Source organism: Astyanax mexicanus, chromosome 15 (assembly GCF_023375975.1).
Source record: "Astyanax mexicanus isolate ESR-SI-001 chromosome 15, AstMex3_surface, whole genome shotgun sequence".
Classification (NCBI taxonomy): Eukaryota; Metazoa; Chordata; class Actinopteri; order Characiformes; family Acestrorhamphidae; genus Astyanax; species Astyanax mexicanus.
In genome coordinates this window covers 24,451,685-24,476,764 of record NC_064422.1, presented here as the reverse complement: position 1 = coordinate 24,476,764, position 25,080 = coordinate 24,451,685, and the positions used below count along the sequence as shown (strand labels likewise).

At 37.5% G+C, this 25,080-nt stretch overlaps 1 protein-coding gene across 2 annotated transcripts in view; it reads right to left on the bottom strand.

The window, feature by feature from the left end:
* The window catches only part of arhgap17a (Rho GTPase activating protein 17a), a 35,753-nt gene extending 15,724 nt beyond the window's left edge, over positions 1–20,029 (bottom strand). Inside the window, exons 1-2 of one of the 2 annotated variants that reach the window (XM_049464786.1) lie at positions 19,548–20,029; positions 5,450–5,489 (exon numbers count right to left, since the gene is read on the bottom strand). In XM_049464786.1, the coding sequence (XP_049320743.1) occupies positions 5,450–5,489; positions 19,548–19,600 (93 nt within the window). In that variant the 5' untranslated portion in view covers positions 19,601–20,029. The remainder of the gene's footprint in view (positions 1–5,449; positions 5,490–19,547) is intronic. The other variant, XM_049464788.1, reaches the window with a different exon arrangement.
* Positions 20,030–25,080: the final 5,051 nt, after the last annotated feature.

The following is a 25,080-nucleotide window of genomic DNA, read 5'->3' as shown; positions in this document are numbered from 1 at the left end:
CGATAAACTGAAACATAGATTTGTAGACCAAATTTCCAAGACTTTTCCAAAACTTTGTTTTTTTTCTTTTTTCAGGTTTTTCATGACCGTACAAACCTTGTTGCTTCATCAAGGCATGACGTGCACAGACTATATAGCACCTCAAAACTATTTTTGCACTAATTCTGATGCTCTTTTTTTTCCAGACTATTTACACAATTTTTGTTTTTTTGTGTGACCTACATGCAATATTATTCTGAACAGTTCACTCACCTACACGCATGGGCAAAAGTTCGCAAAATACACACAATTCCAATCTGGCCATTTAGACTCAAATCAAGACTTGGGGTATATTGGATATTTTAATTACAGATATTGTTTTTTCATATAATTATGAAATTGGCTCAAATCGGAATCGTAGCTTCTTAGAATTTTGATGCTGATATCAAACGTATAAACTGTAGAGACTGGGAGCTAATCTACTTGAATTTACATAACTGAGAAATATAAGGCACAATTTTTTTGGACATGAACTATAGTTTCCTTCCAATATCTTTAATTTGCTGTATAGTCTAAAAGAGGCTTAATCCCTGTCTGGAAAACTGGCACAATGTAATTAATTTTATATGGCTACAAATAACCAAACAAATAGATATTTCTGCACAGTAATCAAGCATCACCTAAAATGTTCTGCTTTTCTTAAGTTAATAAACACAACATCAAACATCAGTCAGATCTAAACATCAGTCAGATGGAAAAGACATGGTTGAGTCACTTTTTGGTCAGAAAGTTTGAGTTTGAATTAATGACAATTCAAAGTCATTTTTTTCAATGTATTTTGTATCTGTTCCAAATTATCAAACCTAAAAAAATGATCAGGATGAGTTACAAATTTAGGTATTATATATTTAGGACTATTTGTCACCTTTATTTTTTAGTAAAACACATTATATAAACTTCGAATGTGCCAAGAGGTAAATTGATGAATAAAAATAACTGTTTGTGTAATTTTTAAAATAGGATAAATCAAGATTTTTCATTTTTACACATAGAACCTGCCAGATGAATCTCAGTAGATAGGATTGCGCTTCTGTTAGAGTAATTTCCATATATTTTACACTTTTTCTTAACCTAAAAAATATATATGGTTGTTATTTATGATCCATGTTGCATATAAAAGAATTCAAGAAAGTTAAATATTTTTTTATTGGTTTTATATATGTTTTACATTTAAAAAATGTAAAGGAACAATAGTTTAAATATATTTAATAGCTTTAAATGGTGATTGTGCTGTTTGTTCATATTTTGGCACATTTATAAATAAAAAAGGAATAAAACTGTCTTTTTTCCAGCTGTTACTTTAAACGAGAATCGCTTTCCATTTTTATTATATATTTTTTTACTATACGGTACATAAAAATATGCCCCTGCTAATAGAACACTAAAAAACCTTAATTCAAATCTGTGAGACTGAAGAGAGAGGAATGAATGAACAAACAGGAAAAAAAAGTGACGACAGAGATAGGGGGGAAAAAAACAGCACTAGTGTTCCAAAAACAGCGAATGAGTTCAGAAATTCCACAGGCTGGAAGAGGAGATAACTGCCTCTTCACACCCATAACCACCCCCTCCCAAACCCAAACTCCCACCCACCCACCCTTGACGTCATTCCAGTCCCTCTGCCCCCTCCCCTTCCCCACACAGCTGGGTCAGCCGTACATTCCTCTGGGGCGTCTCCTGCCTTGACTAGCTCTGCATGGGAACAGAGAGGGACCCTCCACCTGGCACGGGAACAAGGGGAATCCATTGACTGTTGTCTGTTCTTTTTCTGTGAGGGGAGATCCTGTTCTGGGCTTGTTTGGATGAACTGGTGCTAAAGGTCTTTAAAATGTTTCCCTGTTTCCATCACACACTGAAAACAGGCCGAACGGCAACAGACTAAACAAGCCCAAACAATAGGCTGCACCCACTCTATCTATAATGGAATGGCTTTGGTAGCTCGTTCATCAGCATTACGCAGAGCAGGGAAACCCCTCTCTAATCTCATTGCTCTGCTGCTATTAAAGTGACCACTGGACATGCCTGGACACGTACACTGAAGATTATTCGTAAACACGTGGACTTTATTCAAGAAGGGAGGAGGCTCAGATCTGATGTTGCTGATCACACACACTGGACAAAGAAAGTGTGGGGACAGACAGCAAACCTACGGTGGTAGTGGGGATGTGCTATTTTGTAGCAACTGCTGCTTCAACAGACAAGCCACAAGTACAAAATCATCATCATTATCATCATAAACATGCAGGGCAAGCACAGTTGTCTAGGAATCCTTGTTCCCAGCTAGCTCCGCCAGTTCCTCTTGGGGAATGCTCAGACACTCCCACAACAGCTGGGAGATTATACATCGACATGCCAAAAGTCATGGGATAGTATTAGGTAACCTGATCATGAAATGTCCTCTCGGGGAATGGCCTGGAAACACAAACACCTGAGGTGTTTAGTAACAGAGTAAAAATAATTTAAAAGCAATTTAAGCAATTTTTAGACGTCTTTTTACTTCTACTACTTACTTCTACTACATTTTCACACAATTATCTGTAATTTTTACTGCTAATAATTTAAAAATAGCTTCCTTACTCCCATTTCTTTCCTCCCATTCCATTTTAGCTTGTTTTCATTCTGGCTTCTAATCATCCAAAAAACCTTGTCCAGATAAATCTCTCCATCTGGAGAGAGTGAATTTGATTGTGGTTGGCTGAGAAGTATAAACATATTCCATTCAGATACCATATTGGTTTATTTGCGATCCATCACACCTGCACACATCATGCCCACACTCCAGCAAGAACATAGCAGACGAATGTAGCCTAAAGTATGAAGATTATCTGTGGCAGAACTTAAGCAATGTCCCAACTAAAATTCGGTAATATATTTGCGTTGTACTAAAAAGCATACATTTTTAATGGGCACATATTTAGATGAAACAGGCAAACTAGTACATCCCAATTTTTTTAACATAAGCAATTTCATTTAACATTATATTCATTATGAATATAATAAAATATATATATTTTTACTTTTACCTATACTTTAAAAGCAGTACTTTTACACTTTTACTTGCATAAAAAGCTTAAATTGAAACTTCAGCTTTTACAGAAATGTTAAAATATTTAAACCCTAGTTTTTATACTTCAACCTGAATAATGAATGTAAATACTTTTTATACCTTTGATAATTTGTAAGGTGTTATCCTGTGATTAAGGGTGAAAAAGTTCAAACGAGGTCTGGTAACGAGTGCGACATGGATGGGACATTCAATTTCTGAAGCTGTTTGAGCATTTAACATTTTTCAATGGGCAGTGTTCCAGGAATACTTCATAGAAGGGAGTACGATCCATGGTAAACAGCGCAGTGAGTGGTAATGATCGTGGCCGCCAGTGTCTGGCCAGAATTGTCCATGCAAACAGATTTCTGGCAGACGTCCACGTTCAATGCAGGAGACCCGACACACACAATATTTGGCATTTTCATATAATCCCTCCAGTTAGTCCATTTTAAACAACAACAAAAAATATTATTATTATTCTTTGGAAGGACACAACATTATTGTAAGAATTATTTTAAATTTTAGAAAAGTCATTCTAAAGACACCTGCTGCTTTTTGAACTGCCACAAAATTTGTTATGCTTTTTTTTTTTTTACTCACTTTCAGCTTTACTATTGAGTTACTATTTAAATGTAATAAGTTTGGCTGCAATTTTGTCTTTTTTTGTCAGCAATTTTAAAGCTTGTCCAACCTTACAACAGAAGTTACATTATAACACCCTGAGGGTAGGCTCCGGCATGTTTTTAGAAGCAGTGAACATTTGTGACGTCTGGAAGCCCTGAGGGAGCTGAGCTATGCTTCAGCCCAGACAGTTGAGTGTGGGGTGACTTGACACCACTGTGCTCCTTGCTGAGTACCAGGTGGAGCAGAGAGGCAATCCACTCTGACTGCCACAGGGAACGTCAACACGATCTATGGCTGACGTGTTAGAACATCGATGACAGAATAGAATAGATCAGGAAAAGCAAAGAAGCTGTGAAAAAACCCAGAGGCTAAAAAAGAAAAAAAACTTCCTTTAGTACCTTATAAAGTGTAATTCATTCTCTCTCTTGAATCCCACTTGAAAGTGTGCTTGTTTACTATTGTGTAACTACAAATTAAAGCTCCTAACCAGTGATGTCATCATTATTTCTCATCATTTTGCCGCAAGCTACACTGTCAAGTCACTGAATCACACACACTGCGTACAGGGTGGGGCAAGAGTTGTCTCCAGTTGGCATCATAGGTAATTTTCCTGTCACTCCTCCATTCACACACATATGCTAGTGCGTGTCATTCTCTCCTATGTGACGAAAAACGTGTTTGGAATGCATTTGCCTAGCAGCAGCGACTACACCTGTAGCTACACCCTGACTCACAGGCTTCCCATCATTTGACTACTGATGAATTACAACCTTTACAAAGCGGGTCAGATTTATTGACAGGTTACATATTCAAACAGAGATTTGACTCAACACAGATAACCAAATTCAGACCTGGGGCCAGATTTACCATAGGAAAGTGACTTAAGAAAGATATTCTTCACATATTCTCTACAAAAAATACTGTCACATTTTTACCTTTTGACAAAAGTTTCATACGTACACACAAGTTAAATATGGTTCTGGTGTCAGATTCCTAAACTGCAGAACAGTTTGCAGCTTTGCTCTTAAAGTGATGAATCTTTGTAACTTTTTAACAAATCCTAAACAAAAAAAACAAGTGGGTTTTAAAAAGGTTAACATAAGGACCCGTTGTTCTTTACATTAAGTGTTTTTAATGCTTAGTTTAACTTTTCCCCCCATTTTACACAGATTTTATAATTGAAAATTTTGTTGTTTATATAACATTCGGTAAAATGCAGGATAAAGGCTAAGTCACAAATGACCTACACAACAAACCCAAAAACACCTTCATAAGAAATTGTTGTGATCAATATTTCTATAAACAAGTAAATATATAGACCACAGAAACAAGATTTTCAAATCCTGGAATATGCCTATAGCTCTTCGAAACACAGTATAACTTTATATACTAGATTTTTCTTAAATATGCATGTTAAAAATAAAAAAAAGAGTAAAACAATAGAATCAGACTTTCTTTAGGAGAAATTTAAGAACCTGTTTTATTTTTCAAAATTGAATTTAGGAATATTCCTGTGAAGGTTTTATTGTACATCATTTTTTCATAGATAAGCTTTTGTGAATCCGGTCCCTGTTAAACAATGCACAGACAGTGAAATTCTCATCACTTTAGTATGCAACAAGTGTCAGTTCACAGTTTTGCTGTTCAAGGATCCAGCTAGTAACAATAATATGGCTTTTTTCCAAAGGCAATGACAATAACTGATAGCAGTAATAAAACATAACAGAAGGAAGTAGTCACCTGTAACAGGTCATCACTGAGGACTTCTGTTTTCTCCGCCCTGCAAGAGAAAAGGAAAACACACCGTTAAAATATAAATAAATAAATAGATCATAAAAAATGTAAAAATATCATTTTAACATAGCATATCCTCAGAACTACATTTCACTGCTATAACATTTATAACGGTTATGAGAAATAACCAGTTACTAATACTATACCATTTCGCATAGCCATAAACATAAAAAAAATGACATAAGGTTTTTATTCTGTTTTGACAAGTTATAATATTTATTAGACTTCAGACTTTCTAAAATGACTTCTTACTGTGATATTTTACCACAACAGGGTGGACAGCTCAAGCTTTAACCCAGCAAGGTCTGGAGATTATATGATAAATATTAGGTGAAATTATAACGGTTTGAAGATCGTAATCACTGATGTCAAAGAACACTCCAAGGTACAGAGTGGACAGAGAATTTTTAGTCACGTTTAAATAGCTTGATATTTTATGAAAATAGTTAATTGAACAATTGAAATGTATAAATTATTAAAAAAGAAAACATCTTTAACATTTTTGACAATTATTTTACTTAACCAGGCAGCAATCTGAACATGGCAAAAAGCAATTCCCCACATCAAAGAAAACAGTTATTAAATCTACAAAAATTACTTTAAAAAGTAAACGTTAATAGTCCTATTTTTTTTTTTGTAATAGTATAGGCATTTCTCTATATTTGTAACAATGTTTTCATTCAGACTAAATCTTGATAAATGTATTGTTATACAGTGTTTGCATAAAATTGACATAGCTATGTTGCAGACACAAAAGGCAGGTTATATTGATACTGTCCCACCTACAAACCTGTTTAGCACACACAGCAGACAACAATAAGCACTGTACAACACGATACTCAAACCACATGCAAAAGACCTGCATTGACTACAGATAAAACTGAGATAATATCCTGCAGCTTTGCATTGGACATGGTTTGGTTTAAGAATGTCCTATTAACACTTCCTACTACAATCTGCCAAAATATAAACATTATGTAAACTGAAAATATGGAGGGTAATCTTGACGGCTATGATGAATTGCTGTCCGCAGTGCATTGTGGATCTTGTCAGTACTTAAAATAACGCTGAGCAGCTGAATGTTTCATCACAAAGAAAGCACCATTAGTCCAGTTTAACTGGATTGAGTGCAGTATGTGAGACAGTAGTCAACAACTTGCAGCCAAGCAGCTGCCTGAAATAAGACCTGGAGCTCTGCACTTTCCCAGGGAATTTCACCATTCCACCACCGGCCTTGCAGCGCTGATATGTGCAGATGGCTAGGCACTATTAATAGTATACTAATAGACGGCTTTGACCATGGCACAGATTAGCTCTACCCATACACAGGTTCACAGAGGATAACACCAGCTCAGATCACAACAACTTTTTTTTTTCAACACCTTTCAAACAAGATAAATTACTGCTGTAAAACAGTCAATCAGTATAGCTTACTGTCTCTGGATTATGACTTTCTCTCAGCCTCGCCTTCTTTACAACTGGTTTGTCAGCCAGTCAAACCCAAATACGCTGCCTGGCCAAAAATAAAGTCGCCCCCTGAATTTAACTAAGCAAATGATCTGGGGTTGCTGCAGTTGGTCAGGGCTAGGTTCAGCCACCTACCTGAATATACTGACTATAGACCAGGTTATTTAATCAATGGATTTTTTTTCCCTTATGGCACGGGCATAGTTTAAAATAACAATGCCAGGATTCATCAGGCTGGAATTGGGAGCATGAGATCATCATTTTCACACTTGGATTGGCCACCATAGAGTCCAGACCTTAACCCCATTGAGAATCTTTGGGTCAGACTCTTCCATTATCAATGCTGCAAGATCTTGTTGAAAAATTAACGCAACACTGGATTGATATAAATCTTGTGAAATTACAGAAGCTTACTGAAACAATGCCACAGCGAATGCGTGCAGCAATCAATGCTAAAGGCGGTCCAATGAAATATTAGAGCGTGTGACCTTTTTTTTTTTAAAGGCAACTTTTGTTTTGGCCAGACAGTGTAATTCAGGATAATTCAACACTGACTGATAGGAGTGAATTTATTTTTCTAAAGATATTAGAACCTAATATAACCAATATTATATTATATATTCAACAGCAATTTTGTACAAAACTTAAATCTACACACATAAATTTAAAGAAACACCAAGTTTCGTACTTAATACTTTGACAACTGAAAAACTAAAATAACAAAATTACAAATAATAAATCAGAGGCCTCTGCAAAGTGAATAAATCACTTTCTCAATAAGCAATAGGAAAATGATATCCAATTTGATTACAATGGTTTAACAAAATAAATAAAACAATAAATAGAATTTATTTTATTTTTAAATGAAAAAAAAAATTACATCCAAGTTTAATGTCAAATCAAATGAAAACACACACAATTAATAATAAATACAGTGCTGTGCAAAGGCTATATGCATTTGTAAAAGTAATAATATTATTATTATACAACAGTATATAACTAAAACATGGTTCTACATTCGAACACCTGGTTTGGTAAATTACTGCTTGAATATGTAATATCTGGTGAGCTAAGGATGGAATTTAACTAATCCACTAAAAATCTGGAACCAAGCTTTGTTTTCCAAACATGCCAGAAGTCATAGGAATGTGTCATGTCTCATTACTATCGTTATATCCCTAGGGATATCGTTATATCCCTATGAATGCATATGGGGCCTCTTGCATTGAATGTGAATGTGATTTCTGCTGCCAGAGTTGTTTATCTATTCACATGGACAATTCTAGCCAGATGCAGCCGGTCACAATCATTACCACCCACTGAGCTGCCCACTTTGGGTGGTAACACATTTCTATTATGTATTCCCAGTACACGTGACGCTGTGGAATGAGGAAAAAAAAAAAAAATCACTGCACAACTTCCCATCAGAAATCGATTACGTGATTCCTTGTCCCATCAATTTGGCATTCACGAGTACGAGGTATTGGGCTGATGGCAAAAAAAAACGATTATTTGCTGATAACGATATCATTCCGATATAATCTTACATCCCTAAAAAAGAACGAATCTACTTTTATTTAGCCCTATATTTCCCTTTTTTTATTCTAGTGTGTTCTTGAGTTTTTTAATATAAAAACACTCCCTGTTGAGATATATTGTTTTTTTTATGTTGTGCTTATTAAGTGCTTAGAAACTAAAACAGTACTATATATACTTCAGTTTAAAAGTTGAATTTGCTATTGTATTTTCTGAATGACACAAAAAAAAAACATTTTTGCTAAAATCAGGCAACTTACTTTGCACATTATTTTAGAAGTCATCTTGTCAATAGGTTAAGCACCCTGTAGTCTTGGCTTTCACTGAATTAGTTAAAGAAAACAAATAGGCAGGATCCCGGAACCCTATAGCCTATAGCCTCTAGCCAAATTTATAGTTTTTTTAACAGTTCTGGCAAAGACTGTGAGAATATGGCCGTCTCTCTGAGATACTCACATTCCTGACAAAAGAGATACACCACATCTCCTTTATGAAACTGAAAACTAATAGCCTACTTTAAGTAGGTAAACTCCCTCACCTACGCTTTAGCGATACTCTAACCTTATTCTTTTAACATAGCAGTATCTTAAGAAGAAACCAATTAAGCAACCTTTCAGACCAGAGGTATTTGACTCTTCTGACTCTGGAGGGAACAGGCAGAGCACTCCTAATGCAGTCATAAATCTAATAATGCATTAGCAAGAACGGCTAATGGGCCAGCTAATGCACTAAAATGATCTAAGCGAACACCAGCATGTGAAGAGAACAGTCACACTAACTGGGCTCAGTCCTGCAGCGCTCAGCGTGCCAGGCTACAAAGTCAGCACAGTCTCTCATGCTGGCAAAACTGCACTAGAGTAACCTCGTGACAGTGGTGGACAGCTGCTTTCAATTAACACAGAGGAGCAAAGAAAGGGACTAAAAGGCTGCAACCAAATCCAGACAGAATTCAAAAGACTTTTTGGAAGCGTTCCTGGGCCAAGCTGTTGTCACACATACAGTAGAGCTGAACTATGAGAACATTAGATGTATGACATGTAGATGACATGTAGATGTATGACCATCTCCCAAATATAGAAGGGGTGGCATTTTACACAGGCTAAAAGCATTAAAGGCTATATATATACACAAGCTGACGAAATTCTCATATGCAATTAGTCTAGCTGTTACAACTGGGACAGGCCAGGAGTTCATCTGAACCTTTTTTTAGATGTCTAAAGCATTTGTTTATCTAACCTTTGCTTTCTTCCCTATAGAGCTTCTTTTTAAAAGGTGCTATACATGCAACAAAACAATCACACTCCCCCACAAGTTCTCCCTCAGAAACTTCGGCCCCAAGTTCAGGCACATTATTATAATATTATTATATATTATAATTAGCATTATGTTGCTACTATGGATGTACTATATATTCTGCATCCAAAATGATTCAGCCTAAAATGGCAAATATATATATATTTTTTACAGAACAATCATGTTTTTGATGACACAATCAAAACGCAACCAGCATGAAGTGAAAAGCAATTTGTAAATGCAGCAAAAAAGTTTTTTTTTTGTTTGTTTTTAAATGTACGATTTTTCATTTTGTTCAGTTACTGACAAACCTTTTAATTTAGGTGCATCCCTAATTGCCCCAATTGTTGCCTTTAAGCACACAAGCTGTGATTATCTAATCACAAACATTTACAAGTAAAAAAAAAACAAAAAAAACAATACTGTCCTGCTCATATGAACAAGCAAAATAAGCAAATCTATCGAGGAAGAATAGAGCAACATCCTCATCCCCTTTCCATGCCTTTAAAACAGGTCATCCAGTGTGTCACCAATGTTTACACATGTTTTCTTTTTCCGGAGCATAAACAGAAAAGCAAGCCAGTAAACCGTGAGACAACATATGTTGCATTTTGCCAAACCTGTAATAGATTAAAATCATATACAGCACCTTTACAGAGCAAACAAAACAGTCCAAGTGAACAAATTATGATCAGAGATTGAAAAGAAAAGTAGAAAAAAACTAAGTAACACTATAAAGAATATGATTTAAAAAAAACTACTAATCATGGTAGAAATATAAATGAATATGTGGAGCCCATGCCAAAAAAGATTTCACAGGCAACCACAAGGAAATCCCACAGCCAGGCCTCTCTTAAAGAAAGTTGAGCTGCAGTTTCTAATGCATGTCTGAGAGGGAGGTGCTTCAACAAAAATGGCCTACACAGTACAGTTGAACCCACTAAACAGAAAAGCCTGAAGAAACCTGAAGATTTTGACATCAACAAACCATGTATGAGGGGGAAATCGTGTTGTTTTGGGGGTGTGTAAGAGCTCCAGTTGCACAGGAAATTTGGTCAAGATTAAAGGCAAGATGAATGCGGCAGATATCCAATAACCGTCAAGGAAAATCTGCAGGCATAAGTTCGGAAGCTGTGTTTTGAACACACTGGGACTTTCTGTCAGAACAGAGAACAGTAGAAAAGCACAACAGTTCTGAAGTGCATCATGATTTCGGAACCTTCACATCACTGAGCTATCGAGGAGATTGGTGGCAAGTACATGCCACATGTTCATTGAAAAATTTTAGAGGGTCTGAGGGTTGGATCAAAGAGGGGTGGGCCTCTTTAACACGTGATCCACTGACTCATATGTTAAGCCATTATATAGACTGAAGACACACACTGACACTCCAAGACAATCCTGAGACAGCACAGGATAAAAACCCAAATTTTATCACTTTACTCAAGGTCCACTTATCACATTTGTGTGAATTTATGCGGTAGAAACCACAGCGCTAATCCATTTTGGACACCCATTTTTTTTGACACCCTTTTTATCCCTTAGAATATAAGACTGATGTAAATGACCTCTGTGTTCTTTGGCTGCACTATAAAGAGCAGTCCAGGCAGTCCTACACTAATTACAGTGTCATCATTAATGGGCAGGGCCAAACTGCTGTAGGCTAAATCTACTAAGTCAATGTCTGTAAATGCATTGTTTTGTGTCATAAAAAGAACTAAAAAAAAAGAAAATGTGTGTACAACTGTAAGAAGATGCATGTATTGAAACATTAACATTTGGTTACATGCTGTAGGAGTTCAGGAGTGTTTTGGTGTATCTGTTTGTACAGAATCATAACTGTGGCTTTTCCCATACTTACAAACTGAATCAAGTTTTCTTTAGCAAAGTTAACTAATTGTACTTGGGGCCACAAAACTATTTGGTGGGAGGGCTTAATGACAGAGATCTGCCAATTGGCTTTACGATTGTGTCACCTTTGTGCCAAAGGCAAACTTTTTAGCTTTTTTTTAGGGTGCTTTGACGTGGGGCTGTGAAGTTTAGGCACTCTTTAAACAAGGATTTGTTGTTGGGTTGAAATCCGACTCCCCTTAACGTGCAGGTATGAGGTATCATGCAGAAGCATGAACACAAACATTTAGAGTGTGAATTCATTTATTTACTGTAACAGTAGATAAATGAAGTAGAAACCTTACCTTATAAACAGAAATAAAAGTGTGTCCCCACAAATGGGAATCAGATTCTTACAGAGACAGAATTCGTCACAACACCTGGAAAAGCAACTCGCCAAATTCATAGCACAACCCAATTAATATTAGGTATAGAGAGACACAGTCCACATAGTTGATGTTGACAGGATGTAGTAAAGCCTGTATTATGTTCAATAAGCTGCAGTGAGAAACCAACACTAACTGGACTAAAATGTACACAATTTAACAAAGATACAAATGCTAGACACAAAGATAGAATGCTAACATGCGTGAACATGAGACCATACACAACCAAAAACAGCAACTGTCCTGTTTTAAAATAACTAAAAATAAAAAAGTATTTCACAGATACTTCAATCTTATTCTAACACATGAAATAATGTAAAGATTGGTCAAGCGTGATACTTTTATTTTTTCACACGAGTGTGTGTGTCTGCTTCAAAACACATTACAGGCTATAATAACAAATTCAAGGGGGCGCTATACCACTCCAAATAGGACAAACTTTATCTTGCACAACTGACTGCTTAAGTTAAATGAAAAAAAAAAAAAAAACTTATTTTGTTAGCCGTGCCCACTCAAAACTTTTCTTTTGTGTAAAACTTGCAGTTAAATCAAACACAAAGCAAAAGAACACGTATGATTTCAACAGCACTGAACTTGATAATGAGCAGAACATTGTAATATATGCAGCCCTTGGTTCTCTGAAAGGCCTGTGTGGCTTTGCAAAACAATGGTTTTGCCTCCTCAGCTAGTTCACAGAGCTAAATGTGACTGTTGGCTTTGGCTATATTCTAGTGTAACACACAGCTTCACTTTAGAGAGCATGGCTGGACAGAAACAGATAATGTGTAAAATTCTAAAATTACTTGTGATGTAAAAAGTCATGTTCACCTTGGGGAGAGGTCAGCTGGATATGCAGCATGCTTTGACCTATATAATCCACTGCAAATGAACTGATGGGATGTGGAGAGTCCAGAGTAAATTACCCTGCCTTTATCAACTTTATTGATTTTGTGCTTAAATAGGAGGAACATCTGCCTGCATTGTACTTAAGGCACTGATAACCTTAGCCATTATCTGCCAATTACTAACCTCCTTCAGTTCTGAAGCAACAGCGAACAGCTGGTCCCCTCAGTTCTTCACATTTACAGACAAACAGTTAATATGGGTGCCTTAAATCAACTAAACAGTGGTGAACTGTCATTTTTATACTTTTGCCAAATGTGTTGCATAATTAAGCATTTTTTTTTTATTTCCCCTACAGTGCATACTGCACTGAACTGAACTGAACCAGGCTTCAGTTTCAGGCCAGCCTGCAAATACATTAGAGTTGTATTACTTTAGAACCTCTTCAAGGCAAAGATCAAGTAGCTTTAAACAACAACAATCTCTCACTGGCTAAATTGTTGTTTCTTTGATTTCATTCTTAGAAATTAAACGTCCCCAGGACAACTTCCTGTTTAAAAAAAAAAAAAGCAAGCATAAGGGAAGATTTCCTTTGAGGAGCTGCATGCCGAACAGAGTGTACTGCCTCATCACAATCACAGGAACCATGGGACCAGCTGAGGCCTGTGTCCGGCCTACCCCTCCCCACACCCTCCACTGCCGCAACGCTCGAATCTGCTTTCTGCATCAGAACCTTAAGATTTACTGTTAGCAAAATACATTCAACAAATCATGAGTATTCCAGATGTACACATCTGTCGCTTGCAGCTGACCACATAATGGAGGTGTTTAAGTAAAAAGTGCTGGTTCAGATACGGGCCTCTCAATGGGCCAGGTTGCAGTGTTATGTACTACTGGATGTTAATACGTTCTGACAGTTCGAAATTACACTGAATTCTCACGTGTGCTTATAAGGATACCTGATATTCCATAATACATCAGAAATATTACAATATTGGTGTTTGAGAACCTGCCCACACATTGTGCATGTCCCTTAACTTCGGCAAAGATGTTAAGCAATACACTGTCCCAATGACTTCCATTGGTACTGCTCCATTCTATCTGCATCGTCTGTATCTGTTTCAGATAATGTGATATTTATAGGCACAGGGAATCACATGTATATGTCGGACGATGCCAATGTTGATGACGATGTACTCGTTTATCACTTATAGAGAGACTAGACACCCCGGTAAATCTTTACTTAAAATGTGCTAACAACAATTCATTTGAAGCAGCAATGGCAGTGTGTGCCAACTGTAGAAGCGTGGCCAGTGTTGCTTGGTCCACTTCCAGCATACAATATACAGTGAGTCCAAGAAGTATTTGATCCCTTGCTGATTTTCTTTGTTTGCCCACTAATAAAGACACTATCCTTCTGCACTTTTAAATGGTAGATATATTCTAACATGGAGAGACAGAATATCAAGACAAAAATCCAGAATATAATTTTAAAGAATATATTTTAATTAATTTGTATTTCAATGAGGAAAATAAGTATTTGATCCCTCTTGTCAAACACACTCAATACTTAGTGGCAAAGCCTTTGTTTGCAAGCACAGCGGTGAGACGTTTGTTGTAGTTAACCACAAGTTTAGCACACACACCAGGGGGAATTTTGGCCCACTCTTCTTTGCAGATCCTCTCTAAATCATGAAGGTTGGTGGGCTGTCGCTTGGCAACTCTGACCTTCAGCTCCCTCCATAGATTTTCGATCGGATTGAGGTCTGGCGACTGGCTGGGCCACTCCATGACCTTAATGTGATTTTTCTTGAGCCAATCCTTTGCTGTATGTTTAGGGTCGTTATCATGTTGGAAGACCCAACCACGGCCCATTTTCAGACCCCTGGCAGAGGGGAGGAGGTTGTCCCTCAGGATTGTGCGGTACATGGCTCCATCCATCTTTCCAGTGATGCGGTGAAGTAGCCCTGTACCCTTGGCAGAGAAACACCCCCAAAACATTATGCTTCCACCTCCATGCTTGACGGTGGGCACAATGTTCTTGGGGTCATAGGCAGCATTTTTCTTCCTCCACACATGGCGGGTGGAGTTGAGGCCAAAAAGTTCAATTTTGGTCTCGTCTGACCACAAAACCTTCTCCCAATAACTTGGTTCATCTTTCAAATGATCATTGGCATACTTGAGGCGCGCCTCCACATGTGCTCTCTTCAGCAGGGGTACCTTTCGGGCACTGCAGGATGTGAATCCATTGTTGCGCAAAGTGTTGCCAATTGTTTCCTTGCAAACTGTGGTCCCAGCTGCCTTCAGGTCATTTGCTAACTCCTGCCGAGTGGTTGCAGGACGATTTCTGACCGTTCTCAGCATCATTGCCACCCCACGAGGTGAAATCTTCTTTGGAGCACCGGGCCGAGGTCTGTTGATTGTCATGTTATACTCTTTAAACTTTCTGATAATTGCACCAATAGTTGTTACTTTCACATCCAACACCTTACTAATCTTTTTGTAGCCCATTCCAGCTTTGTGAAGGTCAACAATTCTGACTCTGAGGTCCTGTGACAGCTCTTTGGTTTTACCCATGTTGGAGACTTGAAATCTGTGTGATCTGTCTGATTCTGTGGACAGGTGTTTTTCACACAAGTGATTAGTGAGAACAGGTGGCTTCAGGTCAGGTAACAAGTTGATTGGGAGTGTCTAACTGGTCTGTAAAAGCCAGAACTGCTAATGAATACTAAGGGATCAAATACTTATTTCACTCCATGAAATACAAAATGAAATACATGAAATACAAATTCTGTCTCTCCATGTAAGAATACATCTACCATTAAAAGTATAGAATGATCATGTCTTTATTAGTGGGCCAACGAAGAAAATCAGCAAGGGATCAAATACTTCTTGGACTCACTGTATATGTCAGCAAATGTCAGTTTGGAATATGGGCGACGTTCGATGGCAATATGTTTAAAAATAAAAAAGAGAACATTGTTCATCCCTAATTGTATCAACAAAGTAAATAAAAAAAGGTAAATCCACAATCTAAAGGTCATGAAGTCATGAACCTCACAAATACACAAAAGGCGGATGACATGGACAAAACATATGATGTGCCTGATATCGATGTGAAAAATAATTATGATCCTTTATTTTTCCTCAAAAGTTTTGTGTGGCACTTGGTTTGGCTGTGCTCAATCTTCCCAAACTAAGAAGTAGTCTGGTGTTTGTGATCACTGTAGACCTCACTCTACCTCCAGCCTATTTGTGCAACAAGAGCACAGTCTGCACAGTGAAATGCTCCCTCTGTTGCTGTGCAGGAGCAAACTAATGTAATTTGAGTTGGCTGTTATTCACAATGTAACCACAACTCTCTCTTTTGTGTATTGTAAAAAAAACTTGCATCATAACAACGACAACATAAAAGTATTTATATAACAGCCCTAGTACACAATAATCCTAACCTGTTTAAATGGGTTTCATAAAACAGAAACATATAGTAAAAAGCCCAGAGTCCAGACAGGGTGCTAGGAAGCTATGCAAGCTAAACGTATTTTATTATCAGCAATTAGCCAAGACAGCTTTTCTCCTGCAAACATGCTTTCCCAGAAAGGCCTTCTGGCACTACTATGACTTGTGTGGATTGTCATCCTTTAATACAGGGGGCATTTTGATACTAAGACAGCAACTCTAGTCCTGATTAGATCATCACGGTACTGTGTTTGTCACACTGATCATCACAATGCCTTTGCAACAAGTCTCTGGAGACCGATCGGATTGCAGACATTCAAACACAGCGAAAATGAGGACACAGATGCTAAAGGTCAGGCCTTGCTGTGTGGTAAAGAATCTGCTTTTGGAAAGGCACGTCCTTTTACTTAAAAAACAACACACACACAGACACACATGAACACCGGCGAGAAGGAGTGTTTGGTATTCACATAAAGCTCCTCTTGTAAATGAAACGCATGTGTGTGTGAATGCTGTGCATGTAAATTGGCAGGCGATGCTTGCTCGGCCTCTTGATCGTAAACCATTGGATGAACTACACATAGCAGTGGTAGACTGGAATTGTCTAATGATATGAATCAGTCATTGTGGTACTGGGAACAATGTTTCTTAGATTAAATAGATGAGAATCACTTATTGTTTGGCAACCTCTTGTGTGCTAAGTAGTATTTAGGCGTAAAATTATGCTGTATAGTTATTAGGGGTGAGGCGATATATTGATATATTGTATCATTTTGACCTCACCATATCGTATTGTGGCATTAAATATTGAAGATTTATTGATACATAGGTACTTTAAACCTCCTAAGACCCTTAAGTTTGACTAACTGAAGTTACTGCTTCATTACTCCAACTCAGTGCTAATCAAATTAAAAAGCTGAGGAATGCTGATTATCAAATTCTGTAAAACTGACACAAATAAATCAATAATTCCTGGAATTTCTTATTCAAAAGTATTTTCTTCTCCAGTACCACAGATGCAATGAAGTCTTGTAGAAAATAGTTTTGCGATATATTGAATATCACAGAATCAGAGTATCATGATAAATGTTTTTTATAATTTTTCAATTAGTCAATCCCTCAGCATTTATCTCTGCCTTGCTCTATCATATCAAAACTTTAGAAACAGCTGAATATGGGATTTAAATGTCCTTCAAATGTCCAAAACATTGGCCTTTAAATGTGGAAAGTGCTGATATTTAATGAGAAAATCTGTTGTGTTCAGGCACTTTTTTGGAGATGCAGGCTGAGGTCATTGTGAACTGTTTCTTTCCCTAGTATTTTTAATACCGTAATTTTATTTCTATTTTTTTTATCCCGTTTTCTCTCCCATTTACAAGGCCAACTACCCAGGAACTCCCCCTATCACTAGTGATGCCCCAACACCAGGATGGTAAAGACTAGCCCATGCCTTCTCAGACACATGTGAAGTCAGCCACCGCCTCTTTTTGAACTGCTGCTGATGCAGCATTGCCGAGTAGCATCACAGCGCACTCGGAGGAAAGCACTGCAACACAGTTCTGATACATCAGCTCACAGACGCCATGTGCTGAGCGACATTACCACTTGGAGTGATATGAGGTGAGCGCTCCATCTACCCACCAGAGAGAGCAAGGCCAAATGTGCCCCCTCAGGGCTCCGGTAGCCGATGGCAAGCTACATAAACAGGATTTGAACCAGCGATTTCTTGTCCTAGCATTTGGGTACAGCCACAAATAAATTATTAGTCAACAATTAACAATTATATTGACTAATTTCTGAAGCCCTAGTAAGCTTCTGAGGTCAGAAACCAACTCAGGAGGACTGCTTATGACTTAGAGAAGACTTATGGGTAGCTTAAAGTAGGATAAGGAGTAACCAGCCCATCTATAGCTGAGCAACTGTTGTACCAAATTACACACCCCAGTCACAATAAAAAACAAAAATAGCACGAAAAAGAATGCAGCCCTGTGGGCTTGTCAGCAGAGGAGTTTGGAAACGATGAACAAGCACATACCAAGTACATCAGCTCCACTGAACTCAATGGGGAATGCACAATATGTGGAAATGGCCTCGGAGTTTGATATGGGACATATGTTTAATACCATATTTTAAACCTGAAACAAACAATTTCTTTGCAGCCAAATTAATTAGCTAGCTAGAGAGTGTCTGGAAAAATTAACCGTTCAAGTTAAGAGAATATAGCTAGGTAGCATAGGTTACAGAGCTGGTAATGACTGATTTTTTTAGGACAACTCTGTAACTAGTCAAGAGTTCTTTTAAAATAACGCTAATAACTAGGTTAGTTAAGCTAACGTTAATAAACATCTAAACTAGCCTAGCTTGCGTATCTTATAATATTAAACAAGCAGTCCATAGACTAGTCGGTATAACGTTTATCACATCAGAGTATTTGAAACTAAGTTTGAAAATAGAAAATTGGGTGTAAATGTTTTTATATATATTTTTCCCCTAGTTTTCTATTTTCTCATTTCGGTCCCTCACAAACCGAATTTCATTAAAAAAAAGTACAAAAAGAAAATACTTTTATTGCTACATTTGCTGATTCTTCCATTTTTATTTTTTTGCATTTTGCAACAAATATCTTATAACCCAACCTGCTTGCGTTAGAACATAAAAAAGAAAAAAAATCTGAAAATTATTTTTTTCCTATTTTACCTTAAATTCTGATTCTAAGGGACAGAAATGAAATAATTTAAAATTGGGAAATGGTTAAAAGCACGTATTCTTTACGTATACAGAGTGGACAAAATTAAATAATTAAGCGTTATGTTAAATTTTCTATTTTGAAATAGTCCAAAAATTGAAATGATAAACGTTAACGTTACACTGACCCACAGACTGGACTGATATGGCCTCGCTGCTTCTACAGTCTATAAACAGAGCCTGAACTGGCTTTTCTTCATTACTACACTACGAAAAGCTCAAACAAAGAGCGTGTGTTCAGGTAGCTTAGCTAGTTAGCGTTTTAACTTACTATAACTGTGTATATCATAATAAATAGGTAAATCTGAGTCATCAGGTAGTAGCTAATCTAACGTTAGCTATAACCTAATCGACTCTCCACCGCCTTGGCAACCCAGCACAACAACAGAGCGAACAGCCCAACAACACTTTCTACAGCTACTTGCCTGCCAACTGTCTGGTTGGCGAGTTGTTTCATCCGATTAAACTGTTTCTTCATGTTTGTGTCGTAGTCCAGCACGTCCAAAAATCGGGAAAGTGATAGTAGAGTCCTTCCAGTAAAGTCATTAGCCGAAAACCCGTTGAATCATCATGAAGTTTAGCTGGTAATGTAGCCGGCAGATGATTAGCTCGCTCAAGTAACGTTAGCTGGCTGGCTGGCTGGTTAGCTAGCGAGCTAAGCTAGCAGCGCGGTGTTAAATGAAAAAGGGAAAAACGGTGAAAAACCGAGTAAAAAACAGCTTTTGTGAGAGGTCGCACAGCTCTCATGCCGCACGTCGTCTCTTCTAGCGCAGCCAGTGCCAGTACGCGTGTCCCATCTTGTGCGAATGAGTGAAATGAGAAAGAAAAGTTGACACATCAGCTGTTGAAGCGCCTCTTCATCACTCGCTCCTGCTGATGAGCTGCTGCTGCTTACTGACTGATTCCACTGCTGCTGCTGCTAAGGAGGAGGAGGATGATGAGGATGAAGATAATGATGAAGTGTATTCAGTCTGTCCTGCATTTATACATAAGAGTCATCACAGGACACCTCAAACAAAGACTGCGTTTTTAGAAAGATTATTTATTTAATAATTAAATTAGGAATTGTATTTATGTAAGTGTAAAAATTGAATGTTACTGTCTGTTTTTATCAATCAATTTTTATATCAGCTCACTACTATGTTAATTTAGAACTTAAAAAAAGGACAGAAACTGCTTAAACTTTTTTTAATTGCAGACATACAGTACCAGTCAAAAGTTTGGACACACCTTCTCATTCAATATTTTATTTATAATTTTTTCTACATTGTAAATGAGTACTGAAGTCTCCCAGATTATGAATGAACACTATTAAGTCAAAGATACACAGGACATGATGGTAAACTGTCCTTTGTGCCAATAAATAATATACACACGAGGTTTGCCTTGATATTAAAAGTGTAAAAGCTTTACAGACATGGAAAAATGTAATTTTGGGAAACATCATCAGTCGTATGCCGGCCTTTCAACACAGGGTGATCAAGCCTGAGCCTGTGTCCCATGCCCAATCAAAAGAATTGCCTGGAAGTTTAACTGGCATGGCCTATGGGACTCAAGTGGGGTTAGGGAGGGGGGAGAATAGCGAGCAGGTCATGTAGATGTTTTTTACGCTCAGTAAGGTTCCTTCCGCTTGATCCATATCCACTGGTTGTTTCTTTCAGCTGCTTCAGAGACTGATGCATAGATCTTTCAACAGCCTGATAGTGGAAGTGGCCACAAAACCTCTGCATCCCACCTTCACTGAATAGATTTTCGAATTACAACCTCTTTGCTGAGTGTCTGCTTCTAGTTCTCTGTAGCGCATCTCTTTCGCTCATAGGCCTCTTCATAGGTTTTCCAATGGGACTGTTAGCTGTACAATATAAACTGCTTTCCGAGATGGGGACCAGAGTACCAAGTCTGGTCTAAGGGTGGTAGTTGCAATTTCTGTTGGAAAATTTTATTTCTGGCCAATAGCGACAAGCATCTTCCAGCCCCGAGCCACTGTTACGTGTCCAGCTTCTGGTTTGATAGGGGGATGGATTCTTTTTTTCTGTTCCCCCTAGTAAACTTATAATCAACAAATCAAAATACTCTATCTAGGGTGCTGTTAGCTTGTGCTTTCTGAGGCTGGTAACTCTGATGAACTTATCCTGTGAAACAGAGGCAACTCTTCATCCTTCATGCCTGGGGCGGTCCTAATGCACATGAAGACATTTTAAAAGTTCTTAAAGGTTTTCGTATTGACTGACCTTCATTTCTTAAAGTATATTTGGGTATAAAGTATAGTTTAGTATTTCTGGCCACATAGGGCTGTTAACTGTATTCCAACTCTACCTCTTAACAACACAACTGATGCTCTAAAACATATTATGAGGGCAAGAAATTGAAGTAATTAACTCTAACTAAAAAGTTCAGCACAGCTGTTAATTGAAAGCAATTCCATGTGACTACTCCATAAAGCTGACTGAGATTTCACATTCCATTTTCTCTTCTGGGAAGGGCACTGTGACACTGTCTAGGACGTGTGGCATAGAACGTGCTTAATAATGGCACCCTTTTCTACTGAAGGGAATCTATAAATGGGCACAGATCAAAATAACCAAAATTGCTTAATCTAGAGGGTACATAATTATAATTTATTGCAAGAAGGATCAACTTGGCAGCCACTTAATTAGTGCCACTCTACAGGGCACTTTAGCAATGATTTTTCAGCCATTTAGCCGATTTTGCGCGTGTGTAGTTTTCTCAGGGTGAATATTGAACTAATTACGCAGTGCTATGCAGTTGGAAGAGCATGTATACTAATATAATTTGCAAACACTAAATCATATACTCCCCAGCCCATACAGGCCATACAGTGGTGTAAAAAAGAGTGTTTGCCCCCTTCCTGATTTCCTGATTTTTTGCATGTTTGTCACACTTAAATGTTTCGGAACATCATGTTAAATATTAGTCAAAGACAACACAGGTAAACACAAAATGCTATTTTTAAATGAAGGTGTTTATTATTAAGGGAGAAAAAAAATCTAAATCTACATGGCCCTGTGGGAAAAAGTGATTGCCCTCTTGTTAAAACATACCGTCACTGTGGTTTCTGACACCTGAGTACACTGTCTCTATCCACACACAGGCCTGATTATTGCCACACCTGTTCTTAATCAAGACATCACTTAAATAGGACCTGCCTGACAAAGTGAAGTCCACAAAAAGATCTTTAAAAGCTACACATCATGCCGAGATCCAAAGAAATTCAGGAACAATTGAGAAAGAAGGTAATTGAAATCTATCAGTCTGGAAAGGGTTATGAAGCCATTTCCAGAGCTTTGGGAATTCAGCGAAACATAGTGAGAGCCATTGTCCACATATGGCGAAGACATGGAACAGTGGTGAAAATTCCCAGGAGTGGCCGGTCGACCAAAATGACCACAAGAGTGCAGCGACGACTCATCCAAGAGATTACAAAAGACCCCACAACAACATCCAAAGAACTGCAGGCCTCACTTTCCTCAGTTAAGGTCAGAGTTCATGCCTCCACCATCGGGCAAAAATGGCCTACATGGCAGAGTTCCTAGAAGAAAACCACTGCTGAGCAAAAAAATATTAAAGCTTATCTCAATTTTTCCAGAACACATCTTAAAGACTCTTGGGAAAACATTCTGTGGACCGATGAGACAAAAGTTAAACTCTTTAGAAGGTGTCCCAGTACATCTGGGGTAAAAGAAACACTGCATTCCAGAAAAAGACATTATATCAACAGAAAAACATGGTGGTGGTAGTGTGATGGTCTGTGATAAATGGAACTATGAATTTTGCTGTCTACCAAAATATCCTGAAGGAGAATGTCCGACCATCTGTTCGTGACCTAAAGCTGAAACGAACATGGGTTCTGCAGCAGGACAATGACCCAAAATACACCAGCAAGTCCACCTCTGAAAAAGGCCCTCCAATGTGGCTGAATTACAACAATTCTGCAAAGATGAGTCGGTCAAAATTCCTCCACAACGCTGTAAAAGACTCATCGCAAATGCTTGATTGCAGTTGTTCCTGCAAGGGTGGCCCAACCAGCTATTAGATTTAGGGGGCAATCACTTTTTCACACAGGGCCATGTAGGTTTGTTTTTTTTTCCCTAATAATAAACACCTCCATTTAAAAAATAGCATTTTGTGTTTACCTGTGTTGTGTTTGACTATTATCTAAATTGGTTTGATGTTCCAAAACATTTAAGTGTGACAAACATGCAAAAAATCATGAAGGCAGCAAACACGTTTTTCACACCACTGTATATAAAAAACTATGATGCAAAAGCAATAATTTACTATTTTACTAATTGTGCTAGAAGGGAAACCTATATTTATATTGATATAACTAAATAGAGTTTGGTACACAGAGTGACAAACTATGAATCTCAAAACCTGTTTTTTCTTCAATAAATTTAATAAAATCCAGCATAACCAAACTGTAGAAGACCTGTAAAACAGATAAATTCCATTTGTGTTGTGTTTACACCTTGATCACTAGATAGCAGTGTTGTTCTCTGTTTACAGATCCCACTGGTTCTGACTGCTACAAAGCAGTGGTGATTTATCACAACAATATACTGTGATTAATCGTGATTAACCATACAAACATTAAACAAAAGAAGAAAGTGATTAAAAAAATAATACATCATACCTGTATTTTTAAGATAGAAACAAAAAATTGTGTAGTGTTCTCTCCATCATCTGCACCCACACTAACAAACTCAAGCTACACCCACATCGTCAGACTTGAGAAAGCCAAACCTGGGAAAGTGAGCAGGTGCTAAACTAAAAGCTAACCCCGCTAATCCCAGCTAATCTCTTCAGATAGCTAAAGCTAGCCTGAGTGAGAGGATATAATCAGAGAACACTGATATAAAGGAATACGATTTAGTAAGCTGTAGGAATAATTACTAGTACAGAAAATAATTTATACATGGCTTCTGAGAGCCATCACAGTGCTGTAAATCACAAAATCCCCGCAGAACAGGTAAAAATAACAGGGTCGAAAAGAAAATTGTAAAACCTCAAACCAAGCCACATTCAGTGCCTTAAGCGTTTTAAAATGTTTTAGTATTTTAAACTTTTCACTATTTGAAAACTTTTTTGGTATCCATATGCCCCTTAAACTTTTGAGCGTTTTTCATGTTTCACGAACAAATCTGTATTTTATTGGGATTTCATATGATAGACTAAAACAAAGTAGCAAGTAACTGTGAAGTAATTTTTTTATAATAAACATAAATCTGAAAAGTGTGGCCTCTATATATTTTTATACCCCTAAATAAAATCCAGTGTTAACAATTTGCTTTACTACAGCAGAGACAAAGAAGCTGGCGGAGAGTTGATAGGAAGATGAATGGAATGGTATTATTTATTAATACAGGGCAATTCTGAAGGAAAACCTGTTAGTTGCTAAAAAAGACTTGAGACGGTGGTGGAGGAGGTTCACCTTCGAGCAGGACAATGACCCTAAAAATACAGCCAGAGGCACAATGGAATAGTTTAGATCAAAGCATATGGCTGTTCACAGGCTCTCTCCATCCAATCTGACTGAGTTCGAGCTATTTTGCAAAGATGAAGGGCAAGAACAATTAGCCTCTTATGGAAGCCCATTCCCGCCACCTAAAAAAAATAAATAATCCAGCAAAATGTTTTTTTATTATTATTAAGTAAACTGCTATCTCAATATTTTGAGATACTAAGTCAATATTTTGAGATACTAAGTCAATATTTTGAGATACTATCTCAATATTTTGAGATACTATCTCAATATTTTGAGATACTAAGTCAATATTTTGAGATACTATCTCAATATTTTGAGATACTAAGTCAATATTTTGAGATACTATCTCAATATTTTGAGATACTAGTAGGCTGTACAGAGACAGAAGCAGGTGAGACAAAGATGCAAAATGGATACCATCATTGAGGACTACTTCAGACGTGGATTCACAA